Here is a 27,532-nt window from a genome sequence, read left to right as displayed (position 1 = left end):
ATTTTCTTCAGTCATTCGGTCATAGTATATGACTGTACATATCGGTCATGGCTTTTGATTCTCTTGCCTTCTTAATGGGTGGGAGAGAAGAGAGAGAAAAATTGGGAATGAAAATAAAATTGAATTTAAAGAAAAGAAAAAATAAATTGGGATTTTAATAATAATAATAATAGAACAACAATACTGTGCAGTGTCCCAAAAGCAGTTGGCCCCCTTCTTCTTCCTTTTCAGTTCTGGGTTTAGCTCATTGTCCATTTGCAATATCTGGCCAACCTGAAGGTTCTGAGGGGCCAGCATTCTGGCATCTAGGTTCCATTCTGGATAGAGTGCTGGACCTAAAGTCAGAAAGACCTGAATTCAAATTTGACCTCAGATATTTACTAGCTAGGCAACCCTGGGCAAATCACCTGACCTTTCTGATCCTCAATTACCTCATCTTGAAAATGGGGGAAGTAATAGCACCTGCCTCTCAGGTTTGTCGTGAGGATAAAATGAGATAATATTTGTAAGGCTTTTTGTAAACCCCTAAAGCACTGTGCAAATGCTGGTTATTATTATTATTACTTTCTGTCCAACTGTATGGCATGGTTTGGACAAAAGCCATCCTTTAGCTACTTGATTTTCCTTTGAAAGAGATACTTAGGTATAACCTCTATCAAATTGCTTGCCTTCTCAATGTGGAGCAAGAGGTGAAGAGGGAGGAAGGGAGAGAAATTGGAACTCAAAGTTTTACAAACGAATGTTAAAAAAGACTTTTTACATGTAACTGGAGAAAAATAAAGTACTAAATAAAAAAGGAAAAAAAAGAGATACTTAGGCCAAATCTTTTAGCGATTGTAGATCTCATTTAGGAAACTCCGCAATGTTCTGGGTACCATCTGCAAATAGGCACATATCAAAGATCTCACCACGTATAGAGAATCCCTCTTTCACTTTGATTCAGCATTGATTATCTTCCATGATGGTGGCAAACACTGTTGATGGGCATATATTTTCCTGTTTTAAGTTTCACATATTAATAATCAAAGGGTCATTGAACAAAATTACCTTTGCTGCATTTTTTTGAGAAATCATAAATTTTACAAATGAAACACCTTCCTGGAGGAGAGCCTTTAAGACAGTATTTTGCTCTACTAATCCAAATGCTTTTGGTTTTTATAGTCAACAAAGACAAACCCTTTAAGATGTTATATTTGCTGTAATCTTTTGTCATTTGTGTGACTGTAAAAATGTGGTCTACTATAGAACAGTGTTTACAAAAGCCTGCGTGTTCCTTTTACGTACTTTTGTCAAGGATTTGGTTGATACTCATATAGATTATGGCCAAAATCAAGAGTATGAATAGCCATAGACAGCTGATTCAGAACTGACTCCCTTTCCAGTTGACAATCTTTTCCTCTATGGTATCAGTCTTATCCAGTCAGTCCTTTTCATTCTACCTCCATATCTCATATCTGTCCCCTTCTCTCCTTCACGTACCCACCGTCTTAGTTTGAGCGCTCTGTCGCTTCAGTCTGGATTATTACAATAGCCTCTTAGTTGGTCTTCTTGCCTTCTGCCCCTCCCCTGGCTAGTCCATCTTCCACATTGTTGACAAGCTGACATTGCTGTAGCATGTCTAACCATTTAAACTCTCTGTCTGAGTCCAGCCTGCTTTTCCAGGCTTATGTAAGAATATTATTCCTATGTCATGAATTGCCTTTTCCTTCTACAGTGGTCAGGTGCTTGTTGATCCCTGTATGCAGCATTCTGTCTCCTTTCTTTATTCCTGTATGCTTTTGAGGTGCGTACTTGCAGCCTGCTCCTCTCTTACCTCTGCATCATGTATTCATCTCTAACCTCTTTCAGATTTCTGCCACCTCAAGGGCCACCTGCTTTGGGAAGTCAGTCATGATCCCCTCCATTGCTAATGCCTTTCCTACTGAAATTGCTTTGTATCTATTTTGCATGTATTTAATTTTCTGAACATATGTTTCTGTTTCTTTCCTCCTCCCCCATAGAATGTCAGTTTCTCGAAGGCAATACCAAAGGTGTTTTGTTTTTGTTTTTGTTTTCTTTGAATCCTAAGCACATTGTCAGGAATAGAGTAGATAACTTATTGGTTTAATGAATTAATGAATGTTAAAATAGAAACCATTTCACATTTTGTTCATAATATTTGGTACTTATTACAACTAGCTCCTCCAGAGTCTTCCTGAAGAAAGCATTTATTTTCATTTAATTTTAGATTTAGGGACCACAGAAAACAGTGGAATGTTCTTGGTGTGAGTGTTCTTTTGGAGGTTTTTTTTAGCTGTTTTTTAATGTTTTTTAAAGTTTATTTATTACTCAGCTCTCTGTTATCATAACCAGAGACATATTGCTTTCAGGCACATTGCTTTCCCTTCTATGTTAATATTAAGCTCAATGTGCCTTTTTAAGCAAATTCTTTGTACTAGTCTTTCCTAAGAGCACATACTGAAATACTGTGTTATTAGAACACATTTATCATATGAAGAATTCTTTAACTGGATAGAGACTATTTGGTTTTTTATTCCTTTGGCTTTTGAACATAAAAAAGTAATATAGGTGTTAACATAGATGTTGGTTTAGTAAAATTACTTCTGGCTATAAAAATGAATTATTTATTATTTATCGTTTTTTTAATCGTTCAGTTATATGTCTTGCTGACTCCCATGCCTGTGATCTTAATTCTAACTCCTTACTTTGAGTATTTTCAAGAAACTTTGTCTTCCCAATCTTGCCAGATGCTAAACTTTGCCTCTAGCTTTTTTTGGTTTTCAGTATTTAAATGAGTAAGACTGCTTTCACTATTAGCAGCCACAATAAGTATCAATTAAGCACTTACCACATGCAGAACATTGCCTTGGTGCAGGGGCTATAAAGAGGCATGAGAAAAGATACTTGCACTCGAGTTGGAGAGATAGAACGTAGACACAGAAAGATAAATAACAACATAAAGTTGTATACACCAAATACCAAATGAATGTCACAGACTGTTAAAAAACCTGCTTCATAACAGTTTATGAATTATATTTCTGACTCAGCAAATATTATCTTTCTACATTTCTTGTGTTGTGTTGTTTGAAATTATTTAACTCGTGTACTTGTTTGTCTATTCATAATATATACACATACACACATGCATATTCATGTGTGTATATATACATACGTACACATATGTATATATACATATGTGTGTCCATACATACATTTATATAACCTCAATTTTCCCTGTGAAATATGAAGCAAATTTTTCAGCATTGAGTGCAGAATTAAGGGGAGAAGTCTGAGGAGGGATAATAAGATTTGGAAAAGATACTGTGGCAAGTGGGATGGTGAATCAGTTAGAGAAGTGTGCAAGGATTGCCTTGTCACCATGAAGGCCCAATCGAGATCATATCAGCATTTCAGGAATACGACTGAAGGCAGTCGATTATGGGAGGGACCCAGGGTTGAGGCTTGGCCAGGCAAGATCACCAATAAGATACGTGGCGCAAGGGACTTGAGAGAAGAGGACAGTGAATTGGAACAAAGGGTCAAGATTGGGAAGGGAGAAGAGCATGACTCGATGCAAGGGTGATGGCTTGGCAAAGGACTGACGGTGAAGAGATTGGAGGTCATGGTAAAGACAGAGGGAGAGGGAGAATAACAAGAGATTATGTTGAGATAAGGGAATTTCAGAGATCACGAACATCGGAGTAGAACACTCGTAGACGATGGTGATACCAAGGATATGACCATCCGGATGAGATGGGTAGAGGAGTAGGTTATGGGCAGAGGTGTGGTGGTGACAGCTTTAACCTCACTCGTTCCCTGCAAATCAGCGCTTGAATGATTGTTTTGTTGATCATCTAGACTTAAGAAAGTGTTAATAAATGCAGATTAAACTTAAAAGTGTGTGTGTTCAGGAGGCAGAACCAAGATGACAGAGTAGCAGGAAGCATTACAGTGGAGCTCTCCTCCACAGAACTCTACCAAACAGACCCAGAAAATCCACTAGACTGAATCTTGATGGAAAAATCCAGAAAAAGTCACAATGAGTCATTTGACTAGCCCAAATCAGCATAGGGAGACAGACTTGTACTAGGGCACCATGATGGAGACAGGGGTCCACTGGCAGCTTTGTGATCCACTGTCCAGTTCCAAGTTAGAGATCCAGGACAGACTGAGAATGGGGCCAGTGCCAGGGAATGGTGTTACTGGATAGGAATGCCCTGAACCATGTACTGAGAAAATAAAAAGTTCAGAAGCAAGCAGTAGCAGGAGCAGAGGGTTCCAGTATCTAGCCTGCAGAAGAAAACCAGGGTAGGAATCCTAGACCACAGGGAAGCCTATAATTCTGTCACTCTGAACTAACAAAGCTTTCTAGCTGGCTGATAAGGGGCCAAATCTAGCAACATTCTGTTGTTGTTCAGATTGAAACCCAGCATAAGAAATTACAGAGATCAGACCAGGGGCAGCAATCACATTTTGGGAGTCCTAAAAGCCTGTAGGTCCCCACCCTGTCCCTGAGAACTTGGAATAACATAAAACTCAGTGCCCCAAGGAAGAAGCAACAGGACTAGCCCAGAACTTCCCTCCAGAAGTGCAGCAAAGCCCTGCTCTTAAGTCCAAAGTCAGGAAGTAGGCTGGAAGAATGAGCAAACGAGAAAAAGAATCTTACCGTAGAGTGGTATTGTGACGATTTGTTGTTTTTTGTCCTTTGTTTCAAAGAGGATTAATGACATCATGAGTTGGTGTCTTGACTTGTGTGTGAATTGGATTTACGTGGGGTGGAGTTGCACAGAATCATCAAACTCTTTCAGCGTCATTGGTGAGACAAAAGTTAAGATGGCCAGTGATGGCCCCAGATGCAGTAGATGACCTTGGTGTCTTCGATAGCTGACCAAACTCCACAGCACTCCACAGAGCCTGCTTCAACTGCCTTTCTGACCCTTGAAACAAATTGTTCTTGTTTGCCTATTCCATTATTGTGATAGGGAACCTTTAAACACAAATCCAGAAGAAGAGAATGACTTCAAAGTATCTGCGAGCATTGACTCTGAGAAAACCATAGCTTGGGCAGAAATTCAGCTAGAATTCCTATGGGAGAAGAATCAAGAGGTTTTTTTTTTTTTTTTTAAGAGTTAAAAAATTTTAGTTAAAATGTTTTTATCAATGAATTGAGAGTGCTTGAGGAAAAAAATTGGGAAAGTAATGAGAATTATGGAAGAAAGAAGTGGAAAGGGAATTAACAACTTGGCACAAGAGGTACAAAATCTTACCCAAGCAACAAACTTAGGATGGACCGGATAGAAGCCCATGACTTCATGAAACAACAAGCAATGTTAGAATAAAGTCTGAAGACCAAAAGAAGAGAAGAAAATGTGAGATATTTCATAGCAAAAACAACTGACCTGGAAAACAGATCAAGGAGAAAGAAGTTAAGAATCATTGATCTATCTAAACACCATGACCAAAAAAAGAATGTAGATACCATATCTCAAGAAATCTTAAAACTGCTCAGATCTCTTAGACCAAGAGGGCAAAGTGGAAATAGAAAGAATCCGTCAGTCACTTCCTGAAAGAAACCCCAAAATAAAAATTCCCAGGAACATCATGGACAAAATCCAAGGCTTCCAGGTCAAAGAAAAAAAATACTGCAAGCACCAACCAGAAAGAAAGAATCAGAGTATCAAGGAGCCACAGGCAAGATCACACATGATTTATCAGCTGCCATTATAAAGAAGTGGAGAATTTGGAATACACTTTTCCAGAAGGCAAAGGTATACTTATATAAGTACATACTTACATAAATATACTTACTACCAAGAATAACTTATCCCAAAAATTGATTATAATGCTGCAGGGGGAAAAGTAGGCCTTTAATGAAATAGAAAACTTCCAAATGATCCTGATGAAAAGACCAGAGCTGCATAGAAACTTTGAAGTCTCAACACAGGAGTTAAGAAAAACATAAAAAGATGAATGAACAATGATAAGGACTCGATAAGGATAAATTGTTCTCATTCAAACACGGGCAGATGCTCCATGTGTTCCCTTTGAACCCTATCATTAGGTGTCATAGAGGGAGTCTAACTAGATAAAGCCTGGAAGTGGTTCTGTCATGGGAAACAGGGGTCCTATTATGGATGGAAGAATGGAAAGAAAGAGGAAGAGGAATACACTGGGGTGGGGGAGGGAAAGGAAGGTAGGGGAAATTATTCCACGTAATCAGATTGACTGGGCAGAATCAATGTCTTCTTTATTGTTGCAACAGGGTGGGGGGAAATTCCAGGGATGGTGTTTCTGCAGCAAGAGTAGAATCTTCGTGTGGGTCCCAGACAGACACCGTATGGGGCAGTTAGTATTTCCCTGCCAGAACACAGTGGGAGAGTGGTGGTGGGAGAGTGGTGCTGATTGAATTTGTTAAGGATTTCGAGAGTTAGTGGGGACTGGAGAAAATGTCTACTTAGCTAGTCTATTGTTGACATATTTTGGAAATCTCATTCCTTCTTTTCTTAAATCCAGTATTTATTATTTATTGCTGCTTCCATCACAGGATAATTGATAATCTGCATGTGAAATGCTTTCTAATCCTAAGACTCGAGTTAACATCTCACCTCAGAACACTCAGTAGCTGTGTGGCCTTGGGCAAGTCACTTAACTTCTTTTGCCTCAATTTCATCAAAATTATAATAGCACCTACCTCCCAGAGTTGTTGTGAGGATCAAAAAGATGCTATATAAACGCTAGCTATCATCATCATCATCATTACTACGTGAGACTGGGGAGGTAGGAGGCCTTGGCTCTCATTCTAGCTCTGCCACTAAGTAACTGGTACATGGTAGGTGCTTTATAATATTGGTTTTGATTTTAACTTATATGAATTCTCCTATTATATAATATCCTTAGATAAGCAGTTTTTTAAAATTTATTTTAAATTTATTTTTTTCTCATTCTTTTTTCCATTATATTTGAATTTATTTTAAACTTAAATATAAAATAAGAAAAAGAAAAAAAAACATTGCCATGTATACAGCAGAATATAAGAGAGGATTCAGTATAAAGTAATAAATGTCCATTTCAAGAAAACCTGTGTAAAAAACTCATTATTATTTTCAAAGATGTCCATCTTTTCTTTGTTTCCTTGTATGTTTTCTTTTCTCCTCTGCAGTGCACTTTTTACGTAATTTTGCCCCCCTTTTTTCCCTCCCTCCCGCTGAAAGACTACTATTAAGCACAAAGATGTATGTGTGTGTGCATGTACGTGTATGTATGTATGTGTATATACACATACATAAATACATATACATATGTATGTACATATACATCAATGTCTATAAACATACTCATATATACACATATACACTCAAACACATATACGTAAGACCGCACCTGTCATCTGTTTCTCTGTAGGTGGATAGCATCTTCTTTCATAAGTCCAAGTCTTTCCATATTTTTCTTAATCCCCCAGCTCATCATTTCCTACACTACAGCGATATTCTGACTTAGTCATATTCTATCTGGGAGATTGTCTATGAATTTTTCCCTAGTTTTTCTTCATTCCTTCTATTTTTGGCTACATAGTCTTTATTTATACAGGAAAATTTTAATTTAAAATAATCATAATTATTCATTTTACACTTCAGCACTTGCTCTCACCTTATAATGTGGTTTAAAGTTTGATGCTACTAAATCTAAGTTCCTTCACATCTTTTTCCCTGGTTTCCTTGAAGTTCCTTACCCTTTGGTCTTCCAAATGAACCCTGTTATTATTTTTTCTGAGTCAGTAATACGATTTTTTTTTAGTAATTTGATTGGGATGGTATTACGTAAATAGATTAGTTAGGTAAAATTGTCTTTTTTTATTATATTAGCTTTACCTACCCATGCACAATAAATATCACTTTAATTATTTATATCTAACTTTGTATAAGAGGTGTTTTGTGTTTATATTTATATAGTTTCTGTGTCTATTTTAGCAAGTATACTCTCATTTTTTTTATACTGTCTAGTTATTTTATATGGTCTAAAACTATTGGCTGACAGTGTAATTTCTCTATTTTTCTCTTTTGATTAAATCTGATTTTAGTTTTAACTTTGTCTGAAATCATGATTACTATCCCTGCTTTTTTACATAATAAATTCTACTCCTGATGCAGTTTTTCTAGTTTATCCATCAATATATAATGTCTTGGATAGGAGCTTCAGGAGGACAACCAGTTATGTTTAGAATTGAGTAGAAGGAAGAGATCTTTCTGAGTCACATTTTGGAAAATATTCAACAGATCCTGCAAAAGTCCATATTTTAAATGCCTAGAGTATCCGTTCTCTGTGACTTAGAACCATAGAATACTCTCAGATGCATCACAATTTTAGCAACCCAAAGGTCCAGGCAAATTTACATATATATATATATATATGTATATATATGTATATATATATATATATCTTTTATGTTTTATATATTTATATATCTTTTATATTTTATACATTATACTCATATATTTAATATGTTTATATATTATATGTGTATATTTTATATATATTATATATTTTTATATATACCATATATGTGTATATATAATATATATAATATATATTCTGTATATAGAATATATATTACATATAATTTATATTATATATAATATATATTATATATATGTATATATATATAGTAGGTGCAGCATATTGCCCAGTTGTTATTTGTGTAAGAAATGCATGAAAGACTTAAATAACAAGAAGGAAGGAGAGCTGGTTAGGTAACAAGAATGAAGGATAAGAAATGGCTGACCCAAGTCTTACAATGGTACCTGTAGAATATTATAAGAACTAAACAAAGACCTCTAATGTGTCATATGAATCCTCCCTAGAGGATTTTTGGGAAGACATGAACAAGAATACCACAGGATGAGAAAGTGCAATCTATATCAATGAAGAAAATGTTCACTCTGGTCTGATTCTTCAAAGCATTAAAGAAATATTTTGTGCACATGGCTAAAACTATTCAGAGCTTCCATAAGACCATTTTAATCATGAGCCAATGCTAAATTTTATGAATAAATTTAATTTTTTACATACATGTGATTTTATATACATATGATAGTTTCTAGAGTAGTCTTCTCCCTTGCAGTCATAGTATAATTATTCTTACAGACTCTGTATCTCTCCCTTTAAAGATTATAATTAGTGTCCTATACTAAACAACATTAGCTCTAAATTCACTAATAAAGGAATGCAAGACTATTAACTAATCTTCACCACCACAGCTTAAGCAGTATTATGCATGTGGAAAATGGTGAGAATTCTTTCATTAAATGGCCTTTGAAATCTAGAAATGGATTATTTATATTCATTTATCTTTTATTATCTCTATAATCAGATTGTCAGAAGACTTACAGCATTTTAGAAATTTTAGTAATCGCTTTGGTGACAATTCTGAATATAATGTAAGAATAACGTTAGACAGATTGCACCCATTTTAGGAAATTAATGTCTGAATGAACAGACGTGAAAAGAAGCATGTGGGGGGGAGTGAAGGACTTAATCAGATGTAAAGTGCAATCTATAAAAATAATTTATTCTGTATGGAGATTTCAGTAACATAGAAGTTGTTAAGCAGGAAAGGACTAGATGTCTTATGTTTTTATTAAGTGTGAGTAATTGTAAAAATTAAAAATAATTAATTTTATCAAATATGAGTAATTTACATTACTAACAGTCAATATGCTGCCAGTGTATGCCATTTACTTTGGGGTCATTCTTTAATTTACAACTAAACTCTATCTTTGAAGAATTAAAAAGGAATGAGTTAATTTCTAGGAAACCAAATGCTTCATTGTAAGAGATAAAGTGTGTTTAGTCATCCTTTAAAATATTATATTGCCAATTCATGAAATGCCATTGGGTAGCAGCAGATAGGCAATGTGGTGTAGAGGAAAAGGTATTGAATTTGTGGTCAGATTTCCCTGGGTTCATATTTCCCTGGGTTCATATTTCCCCTCTGTTGTTTACTGACTTTGTGACTTTGGATGGGCCACTGTACTTATTTGGACCTCAGTTTCCTTATCTGTAAAATGGGAACATTGGATTAGACGTTCTCTGATGTTCATTCTCGGCTTAAATCTTTGAGCCTTTGATTGGCAGTATTATAGCCTTCATTCATAAGGCTGCTATGTCATCTCCAGGGTCAAAATGGCTTTGTTCTGGAGCACTCACTAACTAGAACTAATGTAATCAACAGATATATATTGAGTTCCTGGTGTATTCCTAGCTGTCTGTTAGGTACAATGGAGGATACAAAAATGGAATTGTACGTGGATTCTACTCGTAAGAAACAAGTTTTGGAGGCAACAGTCATACATGTGAAACATTTGTAACAATTGAGTGCTGCCCTAGGGCTACCATTTAGTAAGGTAAAACCCAAGCTATTTCCACTCCCAGAGGGGTTTCAGAATTGTATCAACTTGGCCCTTTCCTTTTTAAAAGAAAGAGGTACTAGTCGGCTATCCAAGACTTACCTTTTATGGAGCCTGCCTACTTACTGGCTGAGTCCTGTCAATTTGTCCACTCCCACTTCCATCACCTTAGGTCAAACCAAACTAGTCTATACATTGCTACTCATTCTCACCTTGCCTTCTCCCCTCAACATGCTTTGCTCAACTTGTGCCCAATACGGACCCCTTTTACTCTATCCCTATGCCCACACAGGGGCAGCTAGGTGAAGTGGATAGAGCACCAGACCTGAACTCAGGAAGACTCATCTTCCTAAGTTCAAATCCAGCCTCAGATACTTACTGTGTGACCCTGGGTAAGTCACTTAACCTTGTTTGCCTTGTTTGTTTAAAAAAAAAAAAAGACCTGGAGAAGGAAATGGCAAACCACTCCAGTGTCTTTGCCAAGAAAACCCAAAATGGGATCACAGAGAGTTGGACACAACTAAAACAATTGAATAACAGTAACAAAATGCCCACATAGATCTTCCTGAAATAATTTTTTTCCTTCAAGTCCGAATCCAAGTCTCATTTCTCCCATGAAGCCTTCCCTAGCTAGAAGTGATCTTTCATTCTTACAGTTTCTTTTAACACTTTGTGTGGACCTCTCCTTTACACATATTACCTAATTTGTCATATAATTCTTTACATATTTACATGCCAGATTATAAACCAGAACTTTGATTCCTTCCTTATATAGTTCTACCACTTAGTACAAGGTCCTGGGTTTTATATAGTAGGTACTCAGTAAACGTTGACTTGAATTGAATCACCTTGGTACAGGCCCCCTCTTGAGAGTATTTAGCCGTAAGTTAGCCAGATAGAAACAGCTTTCTATTGCTTTTTTGCATATTTTTCTTCAACTTCTCCCAATGTACTGCCTTACTTCACGCCTCTGTGCAATGAACTGTGCCACTAATGTGTGTAGGTTCTGATGTTCAAAGATTATATTTATAATTATTACACTGTATACACTGTATACAATATATAAAGATTGTATATTACCATTATAATTAATTTGCCCATTTACACTTACATATTTGTATGTTAGTACAAAATCCATAGTTGCTATATTTGGGGATTCATGCATGGGAACCAGCCTTAACAGTCATAGAGACACAGGGCCCTTATAATTTTGATGGAGTGGCTCCAGAAGCCCTATTCCTCTGGTCTAACAGCATATAAATGACCCTCATTGTCCAAGTTGTTTTTATGTTGTGTTTTTCTTTGGCTTACCTTATTGATCTGTGACATGTCATCATATAAATACATCTAGTACCTTTATAGATCTTTCAACTGATCATTCATAATTTTACATTCCAATATCATTTCTGCTTAACATAAAAATAATTTTAACTTGATATTACAATTACTGTTGACTCATCAGTATAAAATCAATTTTAGTTAACTTCATTTACACAATTCTATATAACCACAGTTACCACTTTTCAGTAACTCATGCAGGGGAGCCAGACCTTTTGAGAAACCCCAATAAGACAGGCAACTCTCTGTTAAGCTATATCATACTTATTGATTAATCAGTTATCAACTTTTAGTTCTCTCCAGCTCCACCCCAGAGTTCCATTGTATACATTGTTACTGGTACTATCTAACAAAAAATTAGTTGATTACCAAATATTATAATCAAGTGGTTTAGCCCAGTGATGTCAAATTCAAATAAAAAACAAGGGCCACAAAAGCATATATAACAATCCCTGTAAGCCATATATTGACTTAGAGATATTAACATTATCTATGTTTTATCATATTTTTAAATTTTAGTTAAGTATTTCGCAATTATATTTCAATCTGGTTTGGGTATACCTGGGACTGTTCTGGGCCATATAATGCTCTCTGGCCGCATGTTTTGACACTTCTGGTTTAGAGAACCATAAAACCTAAAATACACAGTAACTGATGAAAACCTTGACTGTCATTGCCATTCTTTTACCTTCCTGAAGGAATAATGTTCAGAAGATAATTCCTGGTCAATAGGAGAGAGAAAATGAGAGATAAAATAAGGAGTAGGGTACAAAAGAAATTGCTAAGTTGATCAATCATCTGCTTGTCAAGCTAATGTTTCTCCAAATCATTGCAGTACTGCCAAGTAATAGATCTTCACGATATAATATGCACTTGTTACACTTCAGAATTTACTCAAGTTGCCTAGTTTCAGCATTCAAAATTCAGATCACTGCAGAGTAATTGTGGTTTGGGAAAATGAGTTAAATAAAATATTTTAATGTACTCTTCCCCAAGACCTTGAAATGATTGCATTTCTCATTTTAGTTCTTTAAACAGTATTGCTTATATATCACATTTAATTGGAATCTTGTATATTATTTCAAATAGAATATTTTGTTACAGAATAAATGCAGAAGTGATTAGTTGCCTTCAAAAAGAAAGGGAAGTGATTTAAATAGCAACTCTCCAAGCTGAATTTTAGAACTGTTTTTAAGTAAAAGGAATTGCCCTTTAATTTGAGAAAAGTCTTTCCAAGGGGTCATTTGATTTTCATGTGAAATATGTCCAAATTAAATCAAATGAGATAAAATGTTTAAGAAAAATATATACATTTTTGGGGAAAATATATATTTATATTATATATATATATATAATATGTATTTTGGGGAAAATTTTAATACTATGCATGGATTTTTAAAATTTTCCTGATTTTCTACTAGTTGTAGAAATTTGTTGTTAAATGTGTTTTTTAGCAAAAATGAGAGGAATTTTTTCTAGAAATTTAATTCTTAATTTCCCTTTTGCAATTTGCAGAGATTTACTGCAAACATTGACTGAAGAAGAACTACACACACTTGAACGGAACCTTTGCATATCCCAAGATATGGAGTTCTCTGTCAGAACAGATCCTGAAGTGCCCTCTGTCATTGCACCCACTTTAGCTGCGACTTTCCCTCCTGAGCAGCTTTCTGTCACAGCAGAAAATACAGAGGCCGAATTAGCCTGCTCAATGCAATATGATGAGCAGGAGCTGGAACAGCTGAATCAGATGGTTCACAGGGTAGGAGATGAAATGTCGTCTCTCCTTTCTCCACCCAGCGTGTGCCAGTCTCCAGCACATAGAGCTGGCCTACGAAACAACTCGAGCACAGAGGCCTCACCAAGAAGGTCAAATCTTGAGCATTTAAATGATGACGAGGACAGAGTCTTTTTTATGGATGACCTTGATGGAACAGGAGAATCTCTTGCTAGGCCAGAGTCAGCTAGTGAAACTTTGGTTTGGGTCAACAGCACTTGTCAGGATCTCCCAAAGGAAAGGGACACTCAGAATTCAGAGAGTAAGGAAGCAGGAAATGGTTTGCTCACAAAAGAAATGGAAAGCGATTTGAGCAATAATAATAATATTGAAGAGAGTGAAATGCAGAAAATTGGACTCTCCATCCAGAATTCTTGCAGTTGTTTAGATACACAGTTATACCTCAATGGCTGGGATGTGAGTGCTGAGGATGCAGAAACAGCAGAAATAATAGCCCATCGGACTGGTGGAATGAAGATATCTGCTACTGTCATATTTAATCCTAAATCTCCTACTTCTTCTGATTCACCTGTAACTACACCAGAGGTACCGAGTGATTGTGTTCCTGTACCCAACTCGAGAGGCGACGAAGAGGAAAATGAATCCCATCAGCTCGGCATTGCCGCCACCAATTGTCTCATTAACTCGTGCGTGTGTTGTGGTAGCTGTGAGGACAACAGGGAGGATAATATAGAAAGATTAAAGAGTAAATGTGCTCCAGGAAAAGTTATAAAAAATGCCTCTTATAGTCTAGTCAAGTCTAAAGAAAAGGACCACACAGATAAGTCAGCTAATTCAGCATCCACTCCAGAGACACTAAAAACTGAATCTGTCCCTACGGAAAGAGACTGTGACCAGCCAGAATCTAAACACACTCATTCCTCCAAGTGCCTGGCGCAGAACTCAGGTTCACAAGTGGAAAGTGATGATGGGTCGCGCATCGAAGGGGATGTGTCAGGTCGGCAGAAACAGGATGAAAAAAGAAGACAGCCAAGTGAAAAGCATTCAGAGGCCAGAAAGCAAAGTAGAAGCAAAAGGACAGGTAAAGATGGAATAAAAGCAAGGCCTAGTTCCAGGTAAGATCCTCTGCCAAATTCATATTCTTTTGTGCTGAAAACAATGCTTTCTAAGTTTTTTGCCTTTGTTATTTTCTTGTTTTGACTCAACATTCAGTGCATATATGGTATCTCAAACTAATAAACTACTTCAGATTGAAGGAATGGTGACTTTTTAATTACACTATCAGATCTGCTATTTGTATTTTTTAAGTAGTATTTTATTTTTTTTCCCTCAGTTATATGTCAAGAAAATTTTTAGCATTCATTTTTACAATATTTTGAGTTCCAGATTTTTCTCCCTCCCTCCCTCAGTCCCCTCCCCTTTTCCTAAAATGGTGGGCAATTTGATATAGATTATACATGTGCTATCATGTAAAACATATTTGTATATTAGTCTCAATTGTACAAAAAAAAAGATCAAAAGGGAAAAAAACATGAAAAAGAATAAAGTAAGTGAGAAAAATATGCTTCAATCTGCATTCAGAGTCTATCAGTTCTTTAACTGGATATAGATAGCATTTTCCTTCCTGAGTCCTTTGTATTTGGCTTGGATCATTGTGTTGCTGAGAAAAGCTGAGTCACGTAGTTGATCGTCACACAATACTGCTGATACTATATATAATGTTTTCTGGTTCTGCTCAGCAGAGATAATTAAACTTTACTCAGCATCAGTTTGTACCAGTCTTTCCAGAATTTTTTGAAATCTGCCTGTTCATCATTTCTTATTGCACAAGAGTATTCCATTACATTCACATACCACAGCTTGTTCAGCCGTTCCTGAATTGATGGGCATCCTCTCAGTTTCCAATATTTTGCTACCATGAAAAGGGCTGCTTACAAATATTTTTGTACATGTAGGGCCTTTTCCTTTTTTTATGATCTCCTTGGGATACGGACCTAGTAGTAGTCTTGCTGGGTCAAAGGGTATGCACAGTTTTATAGTCCTTTATATAGACTATTGTCTATAGTCCTGTAGATCCAAATTGCTCTCCAGAATGTTTGGTTCAATTCACAACTCCACCAACAATGCATTTGTATCCCACTTTTCCCACATCCTCTCCAACATTTATCATTTTCCTTTTTTTTGGCATATTAGCCAACTGATAGGAGTGAGGTGGTACCTGTTCATATTCTTTAACTATCGATTGGGGAATGGCTTGTATTTTTATAAATTGGGGCTCGGTTCTCTATATGAAATGAAGCCTTTATCAGAGATACTTGCTGTAAAGATTATTTCCCAGCTTTCTTCTTTCTTTCTAATCTTGGTTGCATTGGTTTTGTTCATTCAAAATCTTTCTAATTTAATATAATCAAAATTATCTATTTTACATTTTTTAATGTAGCATCCAAATTCTTAAAGGAGAAGTACTGTTTAAAAAACGCATTACAGTAATGCTTTTTTCTCTTGTTTGGTCCTGAACCTGTAACTCACTTAACTTCTCCTTTAAGAATTTGGATGCTATACCACTTAGTGCATATATGTTTAGTATTGATATTACTTCATTGTCTATGATACCTTTTAGCAAGATGTAGTTTCCTTCCTTATCTCTTTTAATTAGGTCTGTTTTTGCTTTTGCTTTGTCTGAGATCAGGATTGCTACCTCTGCTTTTTTTACTTCACCTGACGCATAATAGATTCTGCTCCAGTCCCCTTACCTTTACTTTGTGTATGTCTCTCTATTTCAAGTGTGTTTCTTATAAACAACGTATTGTCAGATTCTGGTTTTTGATCCTCTCTGCTATCCACTCCCATTTTATGGGAGAATTCGTCCCATTCACATTCACAGTTATAATTACTAACTGTGTGTTTCCCTCTATCCTATTTTTCTTCCTGTTTGTCCTCTCTTTCCTTTCACCCTTTCCCTCCTCACCAACCTTTTGCTTGTCTGATGCCTCCCCTTGTCTGCACTCTCCTGTCGAGTCTTCCCCCTCCCTTTACATAATTTTCTCCCCTTCTGCTTTCTTGTCAGATGATAGATTTCTATGTTCAACTGATTGTGTATATTATTCCCTCTTTGGGCTAATACTGATGAGAATAAGGTTCAAGTGATTCTCGTCACCCACCCTCCGATCTTTCCTTCAACTGTAATAGGTGTTTTGCGCCTCTTCATGTGGAGTAATTTACCCCATTCTACCTCTTCCCTTCCTTCTGCACCCAGTATACTCCTCTTTCTCATCTCTTAATTATTTTTTTTGTTATTCCCTCAAATTTACCTTATGCCTATACCCTCTGTCAATGTATATTCCTTCTAGCTATGGTATTAGTGGTACAATTTTTAAGAATTACCAGTATCATCTTCCCATGTAGGAATGTAAACAGTTCAGCTTCATTAAATCCCTTATGTTTTCTTTTCCCTTTTTACCTTTTTAGGCCTCTCTTGGGTCTTGATATTAGAAATCAAAATTGTTGTTCAATTCTGGTCTTCTCCTTATGAAAGCTTGAAATCCTTCTATTTCATTAAATGACCATTTTTTCCCTTAAAGTATTATGCTTAATTTCGCTGGGTAAGTGATTCTTGGTTGTAGTCCTATCTTCTTTGTCTTCTAGAATATCATGTTCCATGACCTCTGATCTTTTAATGTTGCTGCTGCTAAGTCCTGTGTAGTCCTGATTGTTTTTTCCTAATATTTGAATTGTTTTTTTCTGGCCCCTTGTGGAATTTTTTCCTTGACCTGATAGTTCTGTAATTTGGCTATAATGTTCTTTGGAGTTTTTATTTTGGGATCTCTTTCCTGAGGTGGATTCTTTCAATGCCTATTTTGCCCTCTGGTTCCAGGATAATAGGGCAGTTCTCCTTGATAATTTCTTGAAACATGCTCTCCAGCTCGTCCTTTTGATTATGGTCCTCCTTTTGATTATAGCTTTCAAGTAGTCCAGTGATTCTGACATTGTCTCTCCTGGATCTATTTTCCAGGTCAGTTGTTTTTCCCATGAGGTATTTTATATTTTCCCTTTTTTTCATCCTTTTGCATTTATTTGATTCATTCTTGCTTTGTCATAGAATCATTAACTTCCACTTGCCCAATTCTAATTTTTAAGGAGTTGTTTTCTTCAGTGGATTTTTGTATCTCCTTTTCCATTTGGCCAATTCCCCTTTTTAAGCAGTTGGTTTTTTTTTTTCCCCAAACTGTTGACTCATTTTTCATAATTCTCTTGCATCACTTTCATTTATTTTCCCAATTTTACTTCTACCTCTCTTCTATGATTTTTAAGCTCCTTCTTGAGTTCTTCCAGGAGTTCTTTGTGGGCCTGAGACCATTTCCCATTTTTCTTTGGGGTTTTGCCCGTAGATACTTTGACATTGTTGTCCTCGTCTGAGTTTGTGTCTTGATCTTCACTAACACCATAATAACTTTCTGTGGTCAGATACTTTTTGTTGTTGTTGTTTTTGCTCATCTTTTTTGGCCTTTATCCTTTCTTTTAAATTTGAGCTTTGCTTCCTGGGTGGAAGGGTCACTGTCTCAGGCTTCTTTTGCTAGGGGCTGCAGGCCTTGGCTGTTTACCTGGTGCTGTTACTGATGTTGCCCTGAGTCTCATGAGGGACCCTTGTGTCTGGTGCTGTAGGGGTGGAGTAGGGGAAGGTGGCTGGTGCTGTTGGAGGCTCTAGGAATCTGGCAGCTTACCTGGTGCTGAGCCAGGGTCTGAGTGCTGGTGTCACTTGTATTCTGAGGCCGGTGGGATGTTTCTGCATTTCCAGGCTACACTGAAGCACTTAGTGGTCTGGCCACTGGAGGCTGCCTATTTGCCCTGGGCTACACTGAAGCATGTGACAGGGCTGCCTGTTTGCTTAGGCACCAGCATGGGTAGCATCTACCTATTTGCCCAGGTATATGCTGAAGCACATGACCAATGGATCTTGCCTGTTTGCTCGAGGATATACTGAAGCATATGGCAGTTCTCAAAGCTGGAGTCTGCCCATTCCCCTGGCTATGCTGAGACAGGTTGAGGGTGGGGGACTGGTGTTGATGTTTGCCTGCTCCACCACATTGGGGCTCAGGATCTCCCACTAGTTTGCAGGGGTGGGGATTGATGCTGACTTGCTGGGGTGCTTCCTGTCTTGTGCTGCGCTCCCCTTTTACCCAAATGAGATAGACCTTTCTTGCTAATCTTCCACATTTCTTGGGCCAAAAAATTGTTTTGCCCCATCTTTTTGCTGATTTTACTGTTCTGGGATTTGTTTTGGGGCTCTATTTTGTGGTTGTTTGGAGGTTGATTATGGGAGAGTTATGGTAATTTACCGCTTACTCTGCCATCTTGGCTTCCAGAAGTCCTGTTCCATACTAGGATCTTAATAAATGCTTGTTTTCTTCCTCTATCTGTATATTTTTATGCTAGCTATGGAATGCAAATGAGTTTGAAATTGCTTTGAAAACTAGTTTACACTACTTCCATGCTATGAAACTAATAGTATTTGCATTAGAATGTAAGCTCATTGAGGGCAGGTATGTTTTCATCTTTGTCTTTGTATCCTCAGCACCAAACATCATGCCTGGCACAAAGTAGGCACCCTCTAAATGCTTATTGAATGGAATTTGCATAAAAGAATTATCCAATAAGACTATAACATGTTTTATTTCCACTTGATATTGAAAGTGCTTTGCATATTATGTTATTACTGTGTACATTACAGAATCTTATATCACTATTTTATAATATGTGCACTGCCAAGTGATATAATTCAGAACTTCTTGAACTTTTTCTACTTGCAACCCCTTTGGCGCTTCATAAACTGTGGGTCATGACCCACAGTTTAAGAAGAAGTATATTTGATCCTAGGTAGGAATGCTAAAAATTTGCCTTTAGAGTAGTTGTGTTTCAATATTTATTTTTATTACCCATTTTAAAAAGTCTAAACTTTCAATTCATTACCAAAATGGTACTGCTAATATAATTTTATTAATTATTCTGATAGAATCAACAAATGTTTTGTAGTAATCTAGGACTAATTATACTAAATATTATGTTCACACATTTGCATTTAGCTGTTCTTCAGTCTTTTCATTTACATTATTTTAGTTGTGTATTTGTTCTGTTTCTATTTTCTTTACATTTCATTGAGAACAGTCTTGTGTGGCTAGGACATGAACACAAATTAGTATGTGATGAGGTTTGATTGAGAGGGGGGAAGCTTGTTAGGAAAATATGAAGGGGAAAGTCACTTTATTATAATACAATATTAGGGTTTGATAACTAAGATCAATATCAGTCATTCAACAAGCATTTGTTAGGCATTTTATATGTGCCATGTGTTGTGTTAGGCCTGAGGGATACAGAGACAAAAAATGAAACACTTTCTGTTCTCAGGAAGCTTATGTTCTGTCTATGCTTATGACCTATTTATAGATCTGTGGGTCACCTGCATAGAGATAATAATTTAAAGCCATAAGAGCTGATGTGGTCACTTAGAGGGAAAATGTAGAAAGAGAAGGGAAGAGGTTCCCCCTCCAGCTGCCCTACATACACACGCACGCACACACACACACACACACACACACACACACGCACGCACACATGTACACTGAGGAGCTGATATGGGTGATGAGCTAACAGAGGAGACAGAGAAGTAGTAGTCAGATAAGTAGGAGGAAAACCAAGACAGAGTAATGTTAAGAAAAACCCAGAGAGGAGAGTATCGAGGAGAAGGTGGTCATCTGTATCATTCAATAGAGATGTTTAAAAAGATGAGGAATGGGGCAGGTAAAAGGCACAGTGGATAGAGCACTGACCTCAGTCTCAGGAAGACCAGAGTTCAAATTTGGCCTCAGATAATTATTAGCTGTATGACTTTGAGCAAGTCACTTAACCCCAGTTGTTCCCCCCCCCAAAAAAGACAAGGACTTAAAAAAAAGGTGATCAGATTTGGAAATTAAGATTACTGGTAATTTTAGAGAAAACAGCTTTAGATGAGTAATGAGTTCAGAAGACAGATTGCAAAGGATTGAGAAGTGAGTGAGAAGAGAGGAAATAGAAAGAGTGAGTGTAGCATGTGTAGTTAGAAAAGGAGTTTGTCTGAAAAAGGGAAGAGAGAGAGAGAATGATACCTTTTAGCAATTGTATAGTCTAATAAAATTTTTTCTTAAGGATGGAGGCAAAGGAATTATTTGAAAACAATGGGGAAGAAACCAGTAGTAGAAGATAAAAAAAATGAGAGGAGGGAGAGAATGATCAAAGGGGGGAGATCTGCTGGAGAAAGTGGGAGGGGATGGTTTCAAGAATACATGTAAATGCACTTGGCCTTGACAAGGAAAAGGGCCAAATCACTATCAAATATGGGAGGAAAGGAAGATAAAATAAGAGATGATATCAAGGGTTTTGAGCTCAAGAGAATAGTAGACAAGGAAGCTCATATCCAGTGGCCTCAATTTTCTCAATAAAGTAAGGGCCAAGGTCCTTAAGAAGGTGGGAAGAAGAGGAATAGAAAGCTTGAAGAGAAAAGTAGAACTGATCTGCCCAATTTTCATGATGGTAAATTTAGTATAACAATTACTGCTGCCTGACAATGAGATAAGGCATGCAGGGAATTTTGAAAAATATCTTTAAAAAAAACAACGTCACTGTTGGCAAAGAATTGGAAATTGAGGGGATGTCCATCAAATGAGGAATGGCAGAACAAGTCGTTATACATGATTGTGATGGAATGCGATTATGCTATAAGAAATGATGAGGAAGATGCTTTCAGAAAAACCTGAGAAGACTTACATGAACTGATACTGAGTGAAATGAGCAGAACCAGAACAACACTGTACACAGTAACAACAATATTGTATAATGATCAACTGTGAATGACTTAGCTCTTCTCAGCAACATAATGATCTAAGCCAGTGAAAAATGCTATGATGAAAAATGCTGTCCATCTCAAGAGAAAGAACTGATGGATTCCGAATGTAGATCAAAGCATAATTTTTCTTTACTTTATTTTTCTCATTTTTTATATTTGTGTTTTCTTTCACAACGTGACTAACATGAAAATATGTTTTGTATGACTGTGCATGTGTAACCTATATCGAATTGCTTGTCTTCTCAGAGGAAAGGGTGGGAGAGAAGGAATTTAGAATTCAGAATTTTTAAAAGCAAATGTCAAAAAATGTCTGTATGTGTGGTTGTGGAAAAAATAAAATATTACATTTCAAACAAAAAATTAAGCTCAAAACAAGATGAACACTAAGGTGTATAATAATAGCCATAAGAACTGTACCTGTGATTTCATTATATGAAGCTCTAACGACATATCTCGCCATCTTCTCTATAACTAATAACCTTAGAGCATTGACTGTAGCTAAGATGTTAGAATCACATAACCATTATAGTAATTTTAATAGTGTTTTGTTTTTCCCCCAGTTATGGGTTAGAATAATTTTTACATTTTTTTATGTTTTGAGTTTCAGGTTCTGTTCCTCCCTCCTTTTCTTTCCCCCTCCCTGAGACAACAGATGGTTCAATGTGATTTGTGCATGTGTAGTTCTGTAAAAGAAAAAAAAACCACCACTGAGTTATTGTTGTCATCATTTAACATAATTTAATACCAAGTAACCGAGATAATACTGCACATTCTTAATTGCAGTGGCATGATAAGCTCCAAACTAAATTTTGTAGGGTTATTGATTTAGAGCTGGAAAGGACCTTTGAGGTTATGTAATTTTATTCCCTCACTTTTACAGGTAAGTAAATTGAGACCCAGAGAACTGAAGAAATCTGTTCAAGGTCACAGAAATAGTAAGTAGTAGAAGCCAGTGATTTGAGCTCAGATATTCCTTTTCTTTTAACTTTCATCTTTTAAGTTCCAAATTCTCTCTTCCTCCCCACTCCCTGAGAAGGCAAGCAATTAGGTTTTACATGTGCAGTCATGCAAAATATATTTCTGTATTAGCCATGTTGCAAAAGAAAACACAGACCAAAAAAAAAAAAGGAAGGAAAGAAAGAAAGAGAAGGGGAAAAAAGTATGCTTCTATCTGCCTTCAGACTCTGTCATGAATTTAGGTATTCTAACTACAAATCCACTGTTCTTGCTGACTGAATACATGTGCTACTCAGATAACTACTCACATCGAGTTACTCATTTAGATCTTCTAATGGCAAAATTGTTGTAGTATGAAGTAAGTAATTTTGCAGACTTCAGAGGAGACAAAAACAATGCTCTTTCCTTATAATTTTTCTAAATGAGTAGTATTTCAGTAAGAAATTATAACATTGGCTGTAAACACTTTTTACCAATAATAGCCAAAATCGGTCATAAAGTATTGATGTGAACAGCACTATGAGTAAAGGGCATATGAAATAATTAGATTATATTAAAACAGTTCTAAAGTATATGTGTGTGGCCATTGGAGGAGAGATGAAGTATTTAGTGTAGGTAAGTGCAGTCTTTGTTTAAGCAAATGCCAAAACTACAGACTCTATTCATTTTCCCTTGGTTAGGCAGGATTCCTTACATGCACCATGATTGAATGATTGACTTCTCTGCTGGCATTTAGTACTACTGATTATCCTAACCATCTTGAAACTTTCCTCTCTAGAATTTGTCAGCATTACAGTGTCTTCATTCTAATCTTATTTCTCCATTCACACTTTTCTTTTCTGAAATAGTGAATTCTGGATGAAGTTGATTTACTGTACAAGTTTGACTTTCATCAACTTCATATATATATATGTCAGTTTTAGTGAGAAAAATGTTCTGGGATTCGCAGTAGACATGAATTGCCTCTTCCTTCTGATCTTTTTACCCTTTTGCTAGAAGATGCACTCGACTTGAATGTAATCAAGATGACCTTTCTGGAGCCATTCTATGATTGTACAATCAGCATAATGATAATATGTGATGTTTACATGAAACTTTTATTCCTAATGTATTCATAATCATTAGTTAATTCATTCAGCATCCTTGAAAAATTGGTTATTATCATTCATAGTTTATAGATAATAGAATTTAAAAAGAAAGAGTATAAGGGAATAACTTCATCTTTATGGGGAAATCTTTGACAGACCCAAAGTACAATCTCAGAAAATCTGAACCATTGATCAGTCTGTTGAGTTCTGTTATCCCACAAGGTTGTCTAGGATATCAGATTGTTTCTAAAACTGCATGAAATCTAGTGAGCTTATGAAAGCACCATAGTGTAATGGAAAGAGTACTGGGCTGGCAGTTAGAAGATAGGGGTTCAAAACCTAGCATTTCTGCTTAGCAGTTGAGTGACTTTGGACAAGTCACAGCCTCTTGGAGATCAGTTTCCTTATCTATAAAATGTGAATACTAATACTTATAGTGCCTTTTTATGGGATTGTTCTAAGGATCAGTAAAAAAGGCATGTGAGAATATTTTGTAAACTTGGTCACTGTACAAATATAAGCAACTGTTATTGTCAGGGTCCGCAAGTAATGATACTAGTGCTCCCAAAAGAATGTGAAAGGTTTCAGATGGTGTTGTCACAAACAGAGTTGCCATTAACCTTGTGATACAAAGTCATTGTTGCCCAAAGAGCTCTTCGAGGTGTGTGTGGGGGGGTGCTCATGCATGCTTTCATGTGTATGTACATAAGGTAACTTGCATTACTAGACTATCACATGATATCCCCAAGAATGCATGTACAGGAGAACATAAACACTGACGTATGAGCCATCTGTGGGCAGTCAACAGTTATCTATTAGGCACCTACTATATGCCAGGCACTAGATAAGGCTTTGGTACTGCAAAGACCAAAAAATGACAGCTTCTGATCTCAAGGAGCATCTTTTCCATCAGGGGAGACAATCTATACATTATATGAGTCTGTACAGGAGATAGATACAGATACAAAGTAGAGAGGGCCATTTTGGGGTGGGGATCAGGAAAGTCTAGAAGGGAATACTTCAGCTGAGTGTTGTAGGAAATGAAGGACTAGTTTAGGAGAGAGTACATTCCAGGCATGAGGGATGGCCAGCGCAGAAGCATGTAGACAGGTGATAGAGGGTTGTTTCATCATGTGAGAGGACACCAGTATGGTGTAGTAAATAGAGTGCTGGGCCTGGAGTCAGGAAGACATAAGTTCAAATCTGACCTCAGACACTAGCTGTGTATCCTTGGACAAGTCACTTAACATTTTTGTGCCTTAGTTTCTTTATCTGTAAAATGACGAACTTGAATTTGTTATACTCTGAGATTCCCTTGTAGCCTTCCATCAGTGATGCCATGATCTTCCCCCTCAAGAGCTAAATTGCTTTTGCCACTAAGGTCTCACCTTCCTCTTCCTCTGATTATCACAATTAGTTCTGTAGCCATGGCACAAGGAGCTGGTTTAAAAACACCAGCCCAGGGGGTCCTTGGTTTTCTCTGTTTTTATCTACTTCGAGCTAGAAGTTTTAGAAAGGAAGAGAGGCTGATGCCCATATTGGGGCTGTCGCTACCTTCTTATTCCCACAACTCTACTGCCATGCTAACAGTACTCATTATTATTTTTATCATTATTATTCCCTGACTCTGCTACAAATATAGATATATCTTGCATAGCATTCATCCCCATAACCAATGTCCTTTTGTAATAAAATATTTAATTTATTATAACCAAACCCCACTATAATGTTGCAAAACTTCATCAGATCATAGGAGTTGGAATTGACCATAGAAGTCATCTGGTTCAATGCCTGTATTTTGCAGATATGTCCAAAAATATTAAACTATTGATCCAAGGTCACATAGATAGCAAGTATCATTGCTGGGAGTTGAACTCTCTGTGCATGCCGCTTCCTTCCTTTGTCTGATTATTTGAGATAACCAATTATAGATCTAAGCTTAATGCTCTCTCAAATATTATTCATTTAATTTCCTGCTGTAGCAGAATCATTTAGCAACATTAGGTGGATTACACCTTGATATAGTTATATAGTCCTTCACGCTGCTTATAATATACTTTAATTACCCATGTATAGCTTGGATTGCAGGCTTAGTTTAGTTCCAGCCTTGAAAGACATTCCATACCATAGGCATGTATAGTCTGTATTTCCACAAATAAAAATATACTTCCACCAAACAGAGAAACAAATAATTGACTCATTCAAAAATAAGAACTGTAACATTCTAAATTGACATTAGGCACGAGTACAAAGTGTACTGCACTATTAGTATTTGTTGGGATAAGAAAGCAGAAGTTGAAGTTTTACACTTGATACAAATCAAAGGAAAAATATAAATACAATGCATTATTAAAATACTATCTTTTCAGTTAAAAGCAGATAGCCTTAACTAGGAGAGTTGACCATAAGTAGCAGCAAGAGTTCCAGTTAATCCCATTCAGATTTTGAATTTTCTTGTTAGCAAATGACATTTAGAGTATTGAAATGTAAATTGTTCTTGAAATAGAGTTCATTTTCTTTAGCTTCTTCATAGATCACAATTATTTATAGAATTTGACTGGACAACTCACCTTCTACAGTTTTTTTAAAATTCATATTATCCCATATAATTGTATGCATTCAGTTTCTACAACAGAGATGGTCAGCCTCAACAAGGTCAAAGCTAATTCAGTATCCTAGTAAGTCTATAACTATTGCAGTTAATACTAATCTCCCAGTAAAGAATATTTTAATACCTTGGCCTGCTAGCTGGAAGAACATTTCAAGGGTTTCACTGAGCGGCAAACCTACCTTTTTATGGCTATGAATGAATCATGATGTAAACCTCTTTCTATATTAACATCTATGGAAACAATAAACAGCATTGCATCATTTATAGGGTCATTTTCAGTGATTCCAAACAAGAAATTAATAAGTATCATCAGCATCAAAGGATCCAGCCAAGGTGAAATAATTTCCCAAATGACACAACTCTTGAGTAGGTTTCTGCTTAAGGCCCTTTGATCCAATGGAGAGAACTGATTGGTAAGTTACTCTTTCTCTTTAAGGTTTAATATGATATCGTTTAAAAATTTCTTAACAGAGTAGTTCTATGTTTTTTTGCATGACAACCCTGTGTTCTTTTTCTCCTAAGGTGACAGCAGCGCTGGACCCCTAACCTTTCACCGAAGTTAATCTTCATCCTCACTTTCATCACCATGTAAGTGTTATAGCAGGTGTGATAATTTGTCCCCTAGTTCATTTATTTAAAGCCTTTCTTTATATCTCAGATTCGGTAAATGATGTTCCAAATGATTGATGTTTGGTAGATAATGTTTCAAAGCAGAAACTGAGGAAAAGCTCAAGAAAAATAGCATGTTTTGTATAAATTGGTGAATGTTATTAGCTGTAGAGAAATGTATTTCCAGTAGACAGTTAAATAAAAAAATGAAAATAACTGAATTACTTGAAATGGATATTAATTTGAAGTATACCAAAGATCTGTTGGACAGGGTGCTAAGAAGCTGGTATTGTATTATGTTTTAAAATAATGTCTTGTGCATTTTTCACTAAACAACAAAATCGGACACAAAGGTGGGTTACACAAGTGCAAGCCTGTACTCTCCAGTGTGTGGCCAACACAAAGACTATGGAAGCAGAACACCATTTCCCAATATGCTGATCCCTGGACACGGGATGTTCCGTCATAAGGGAAGAAATGGAAATTCTGAGAAGAGAAGGAGGAAGATGAAAGAACCCAAGGGGAGCTGCATGAAAAAAAAAAAGGATAAAATACAATGCTTGAGAAGTCTGAGGAGGAGAGCTGAGCTGGGGCAGAGACATGGATTGACCTTGGGGTAGCTTGGCCAATTATGAGGATATATGCAGCAGATCAGCAGAGATAACTCTAACCGCAGCCAGGTTAGCTTAATGTCCTGTGGCTGTAAATGACAGGACTCGTGGATGTGCGAAGGTTTTGTGTTGTTTCCTCCAATCTGTAATTGAGAATCTCTCCAGACTGTGCTGGGGAATACAAACACATTTAATTGGAGAATGGTTGCTAAGGATGTTTCTAATGTCTATTTCATTTCATTTTCTGCTCCAGTTAAATGATTTAATTGATTCTGTGCTGATTGTTTGTTTGTTTGTTTGT

General features: G+C 36.5%; 1 protein-coding gene across 3 annotated transcripts in view; it reads left to right on the top strand.

Annotated features, from left to right (window-relative positions):
- Positions 1-27,532, top strand: part of ZFYVE28 (zinc finger FYVE-type containing 28) — a 188,175-nt gene that overhangs the window by 91,651 nt on the left and 68,992 nt on the right. For 2 of the 3 annotated variants that reach the window (XM_027835962.1, XM_027835961.1), the window contains exon 8: positions 13,257-14,594. In XM_027835962.1, coding sequence (XP_027691763.1) covers positions 13,257-14,594 — 1,338 coding nt within the window. Of the gene's footprint in view, positions 1-13,256; positions 14,595-27,532 lie in introns of those variants that run through there. The other variant, XM_027835963.1, reaches the window with a different exon arrangement.

Source organism: Vombatus ursinus, unplaced genomic scaffold (assembly GCF_900497805.2).
Source record: "Vombatus ursinus unplaced genomic scaffold, bare-nosed wombat genome assembly UNPS02014818.1, whole genome shotgun sequence".
Lineage (NCBI taxonomy): Eukaryota > Metazoa > Chordata > Mammalia > Diprotodontia > Vombatidae > Vombatus > Vombatus ursinus.
This window is presented reverse-complemented; position numbering and strand designations above follow the sequence as displayed.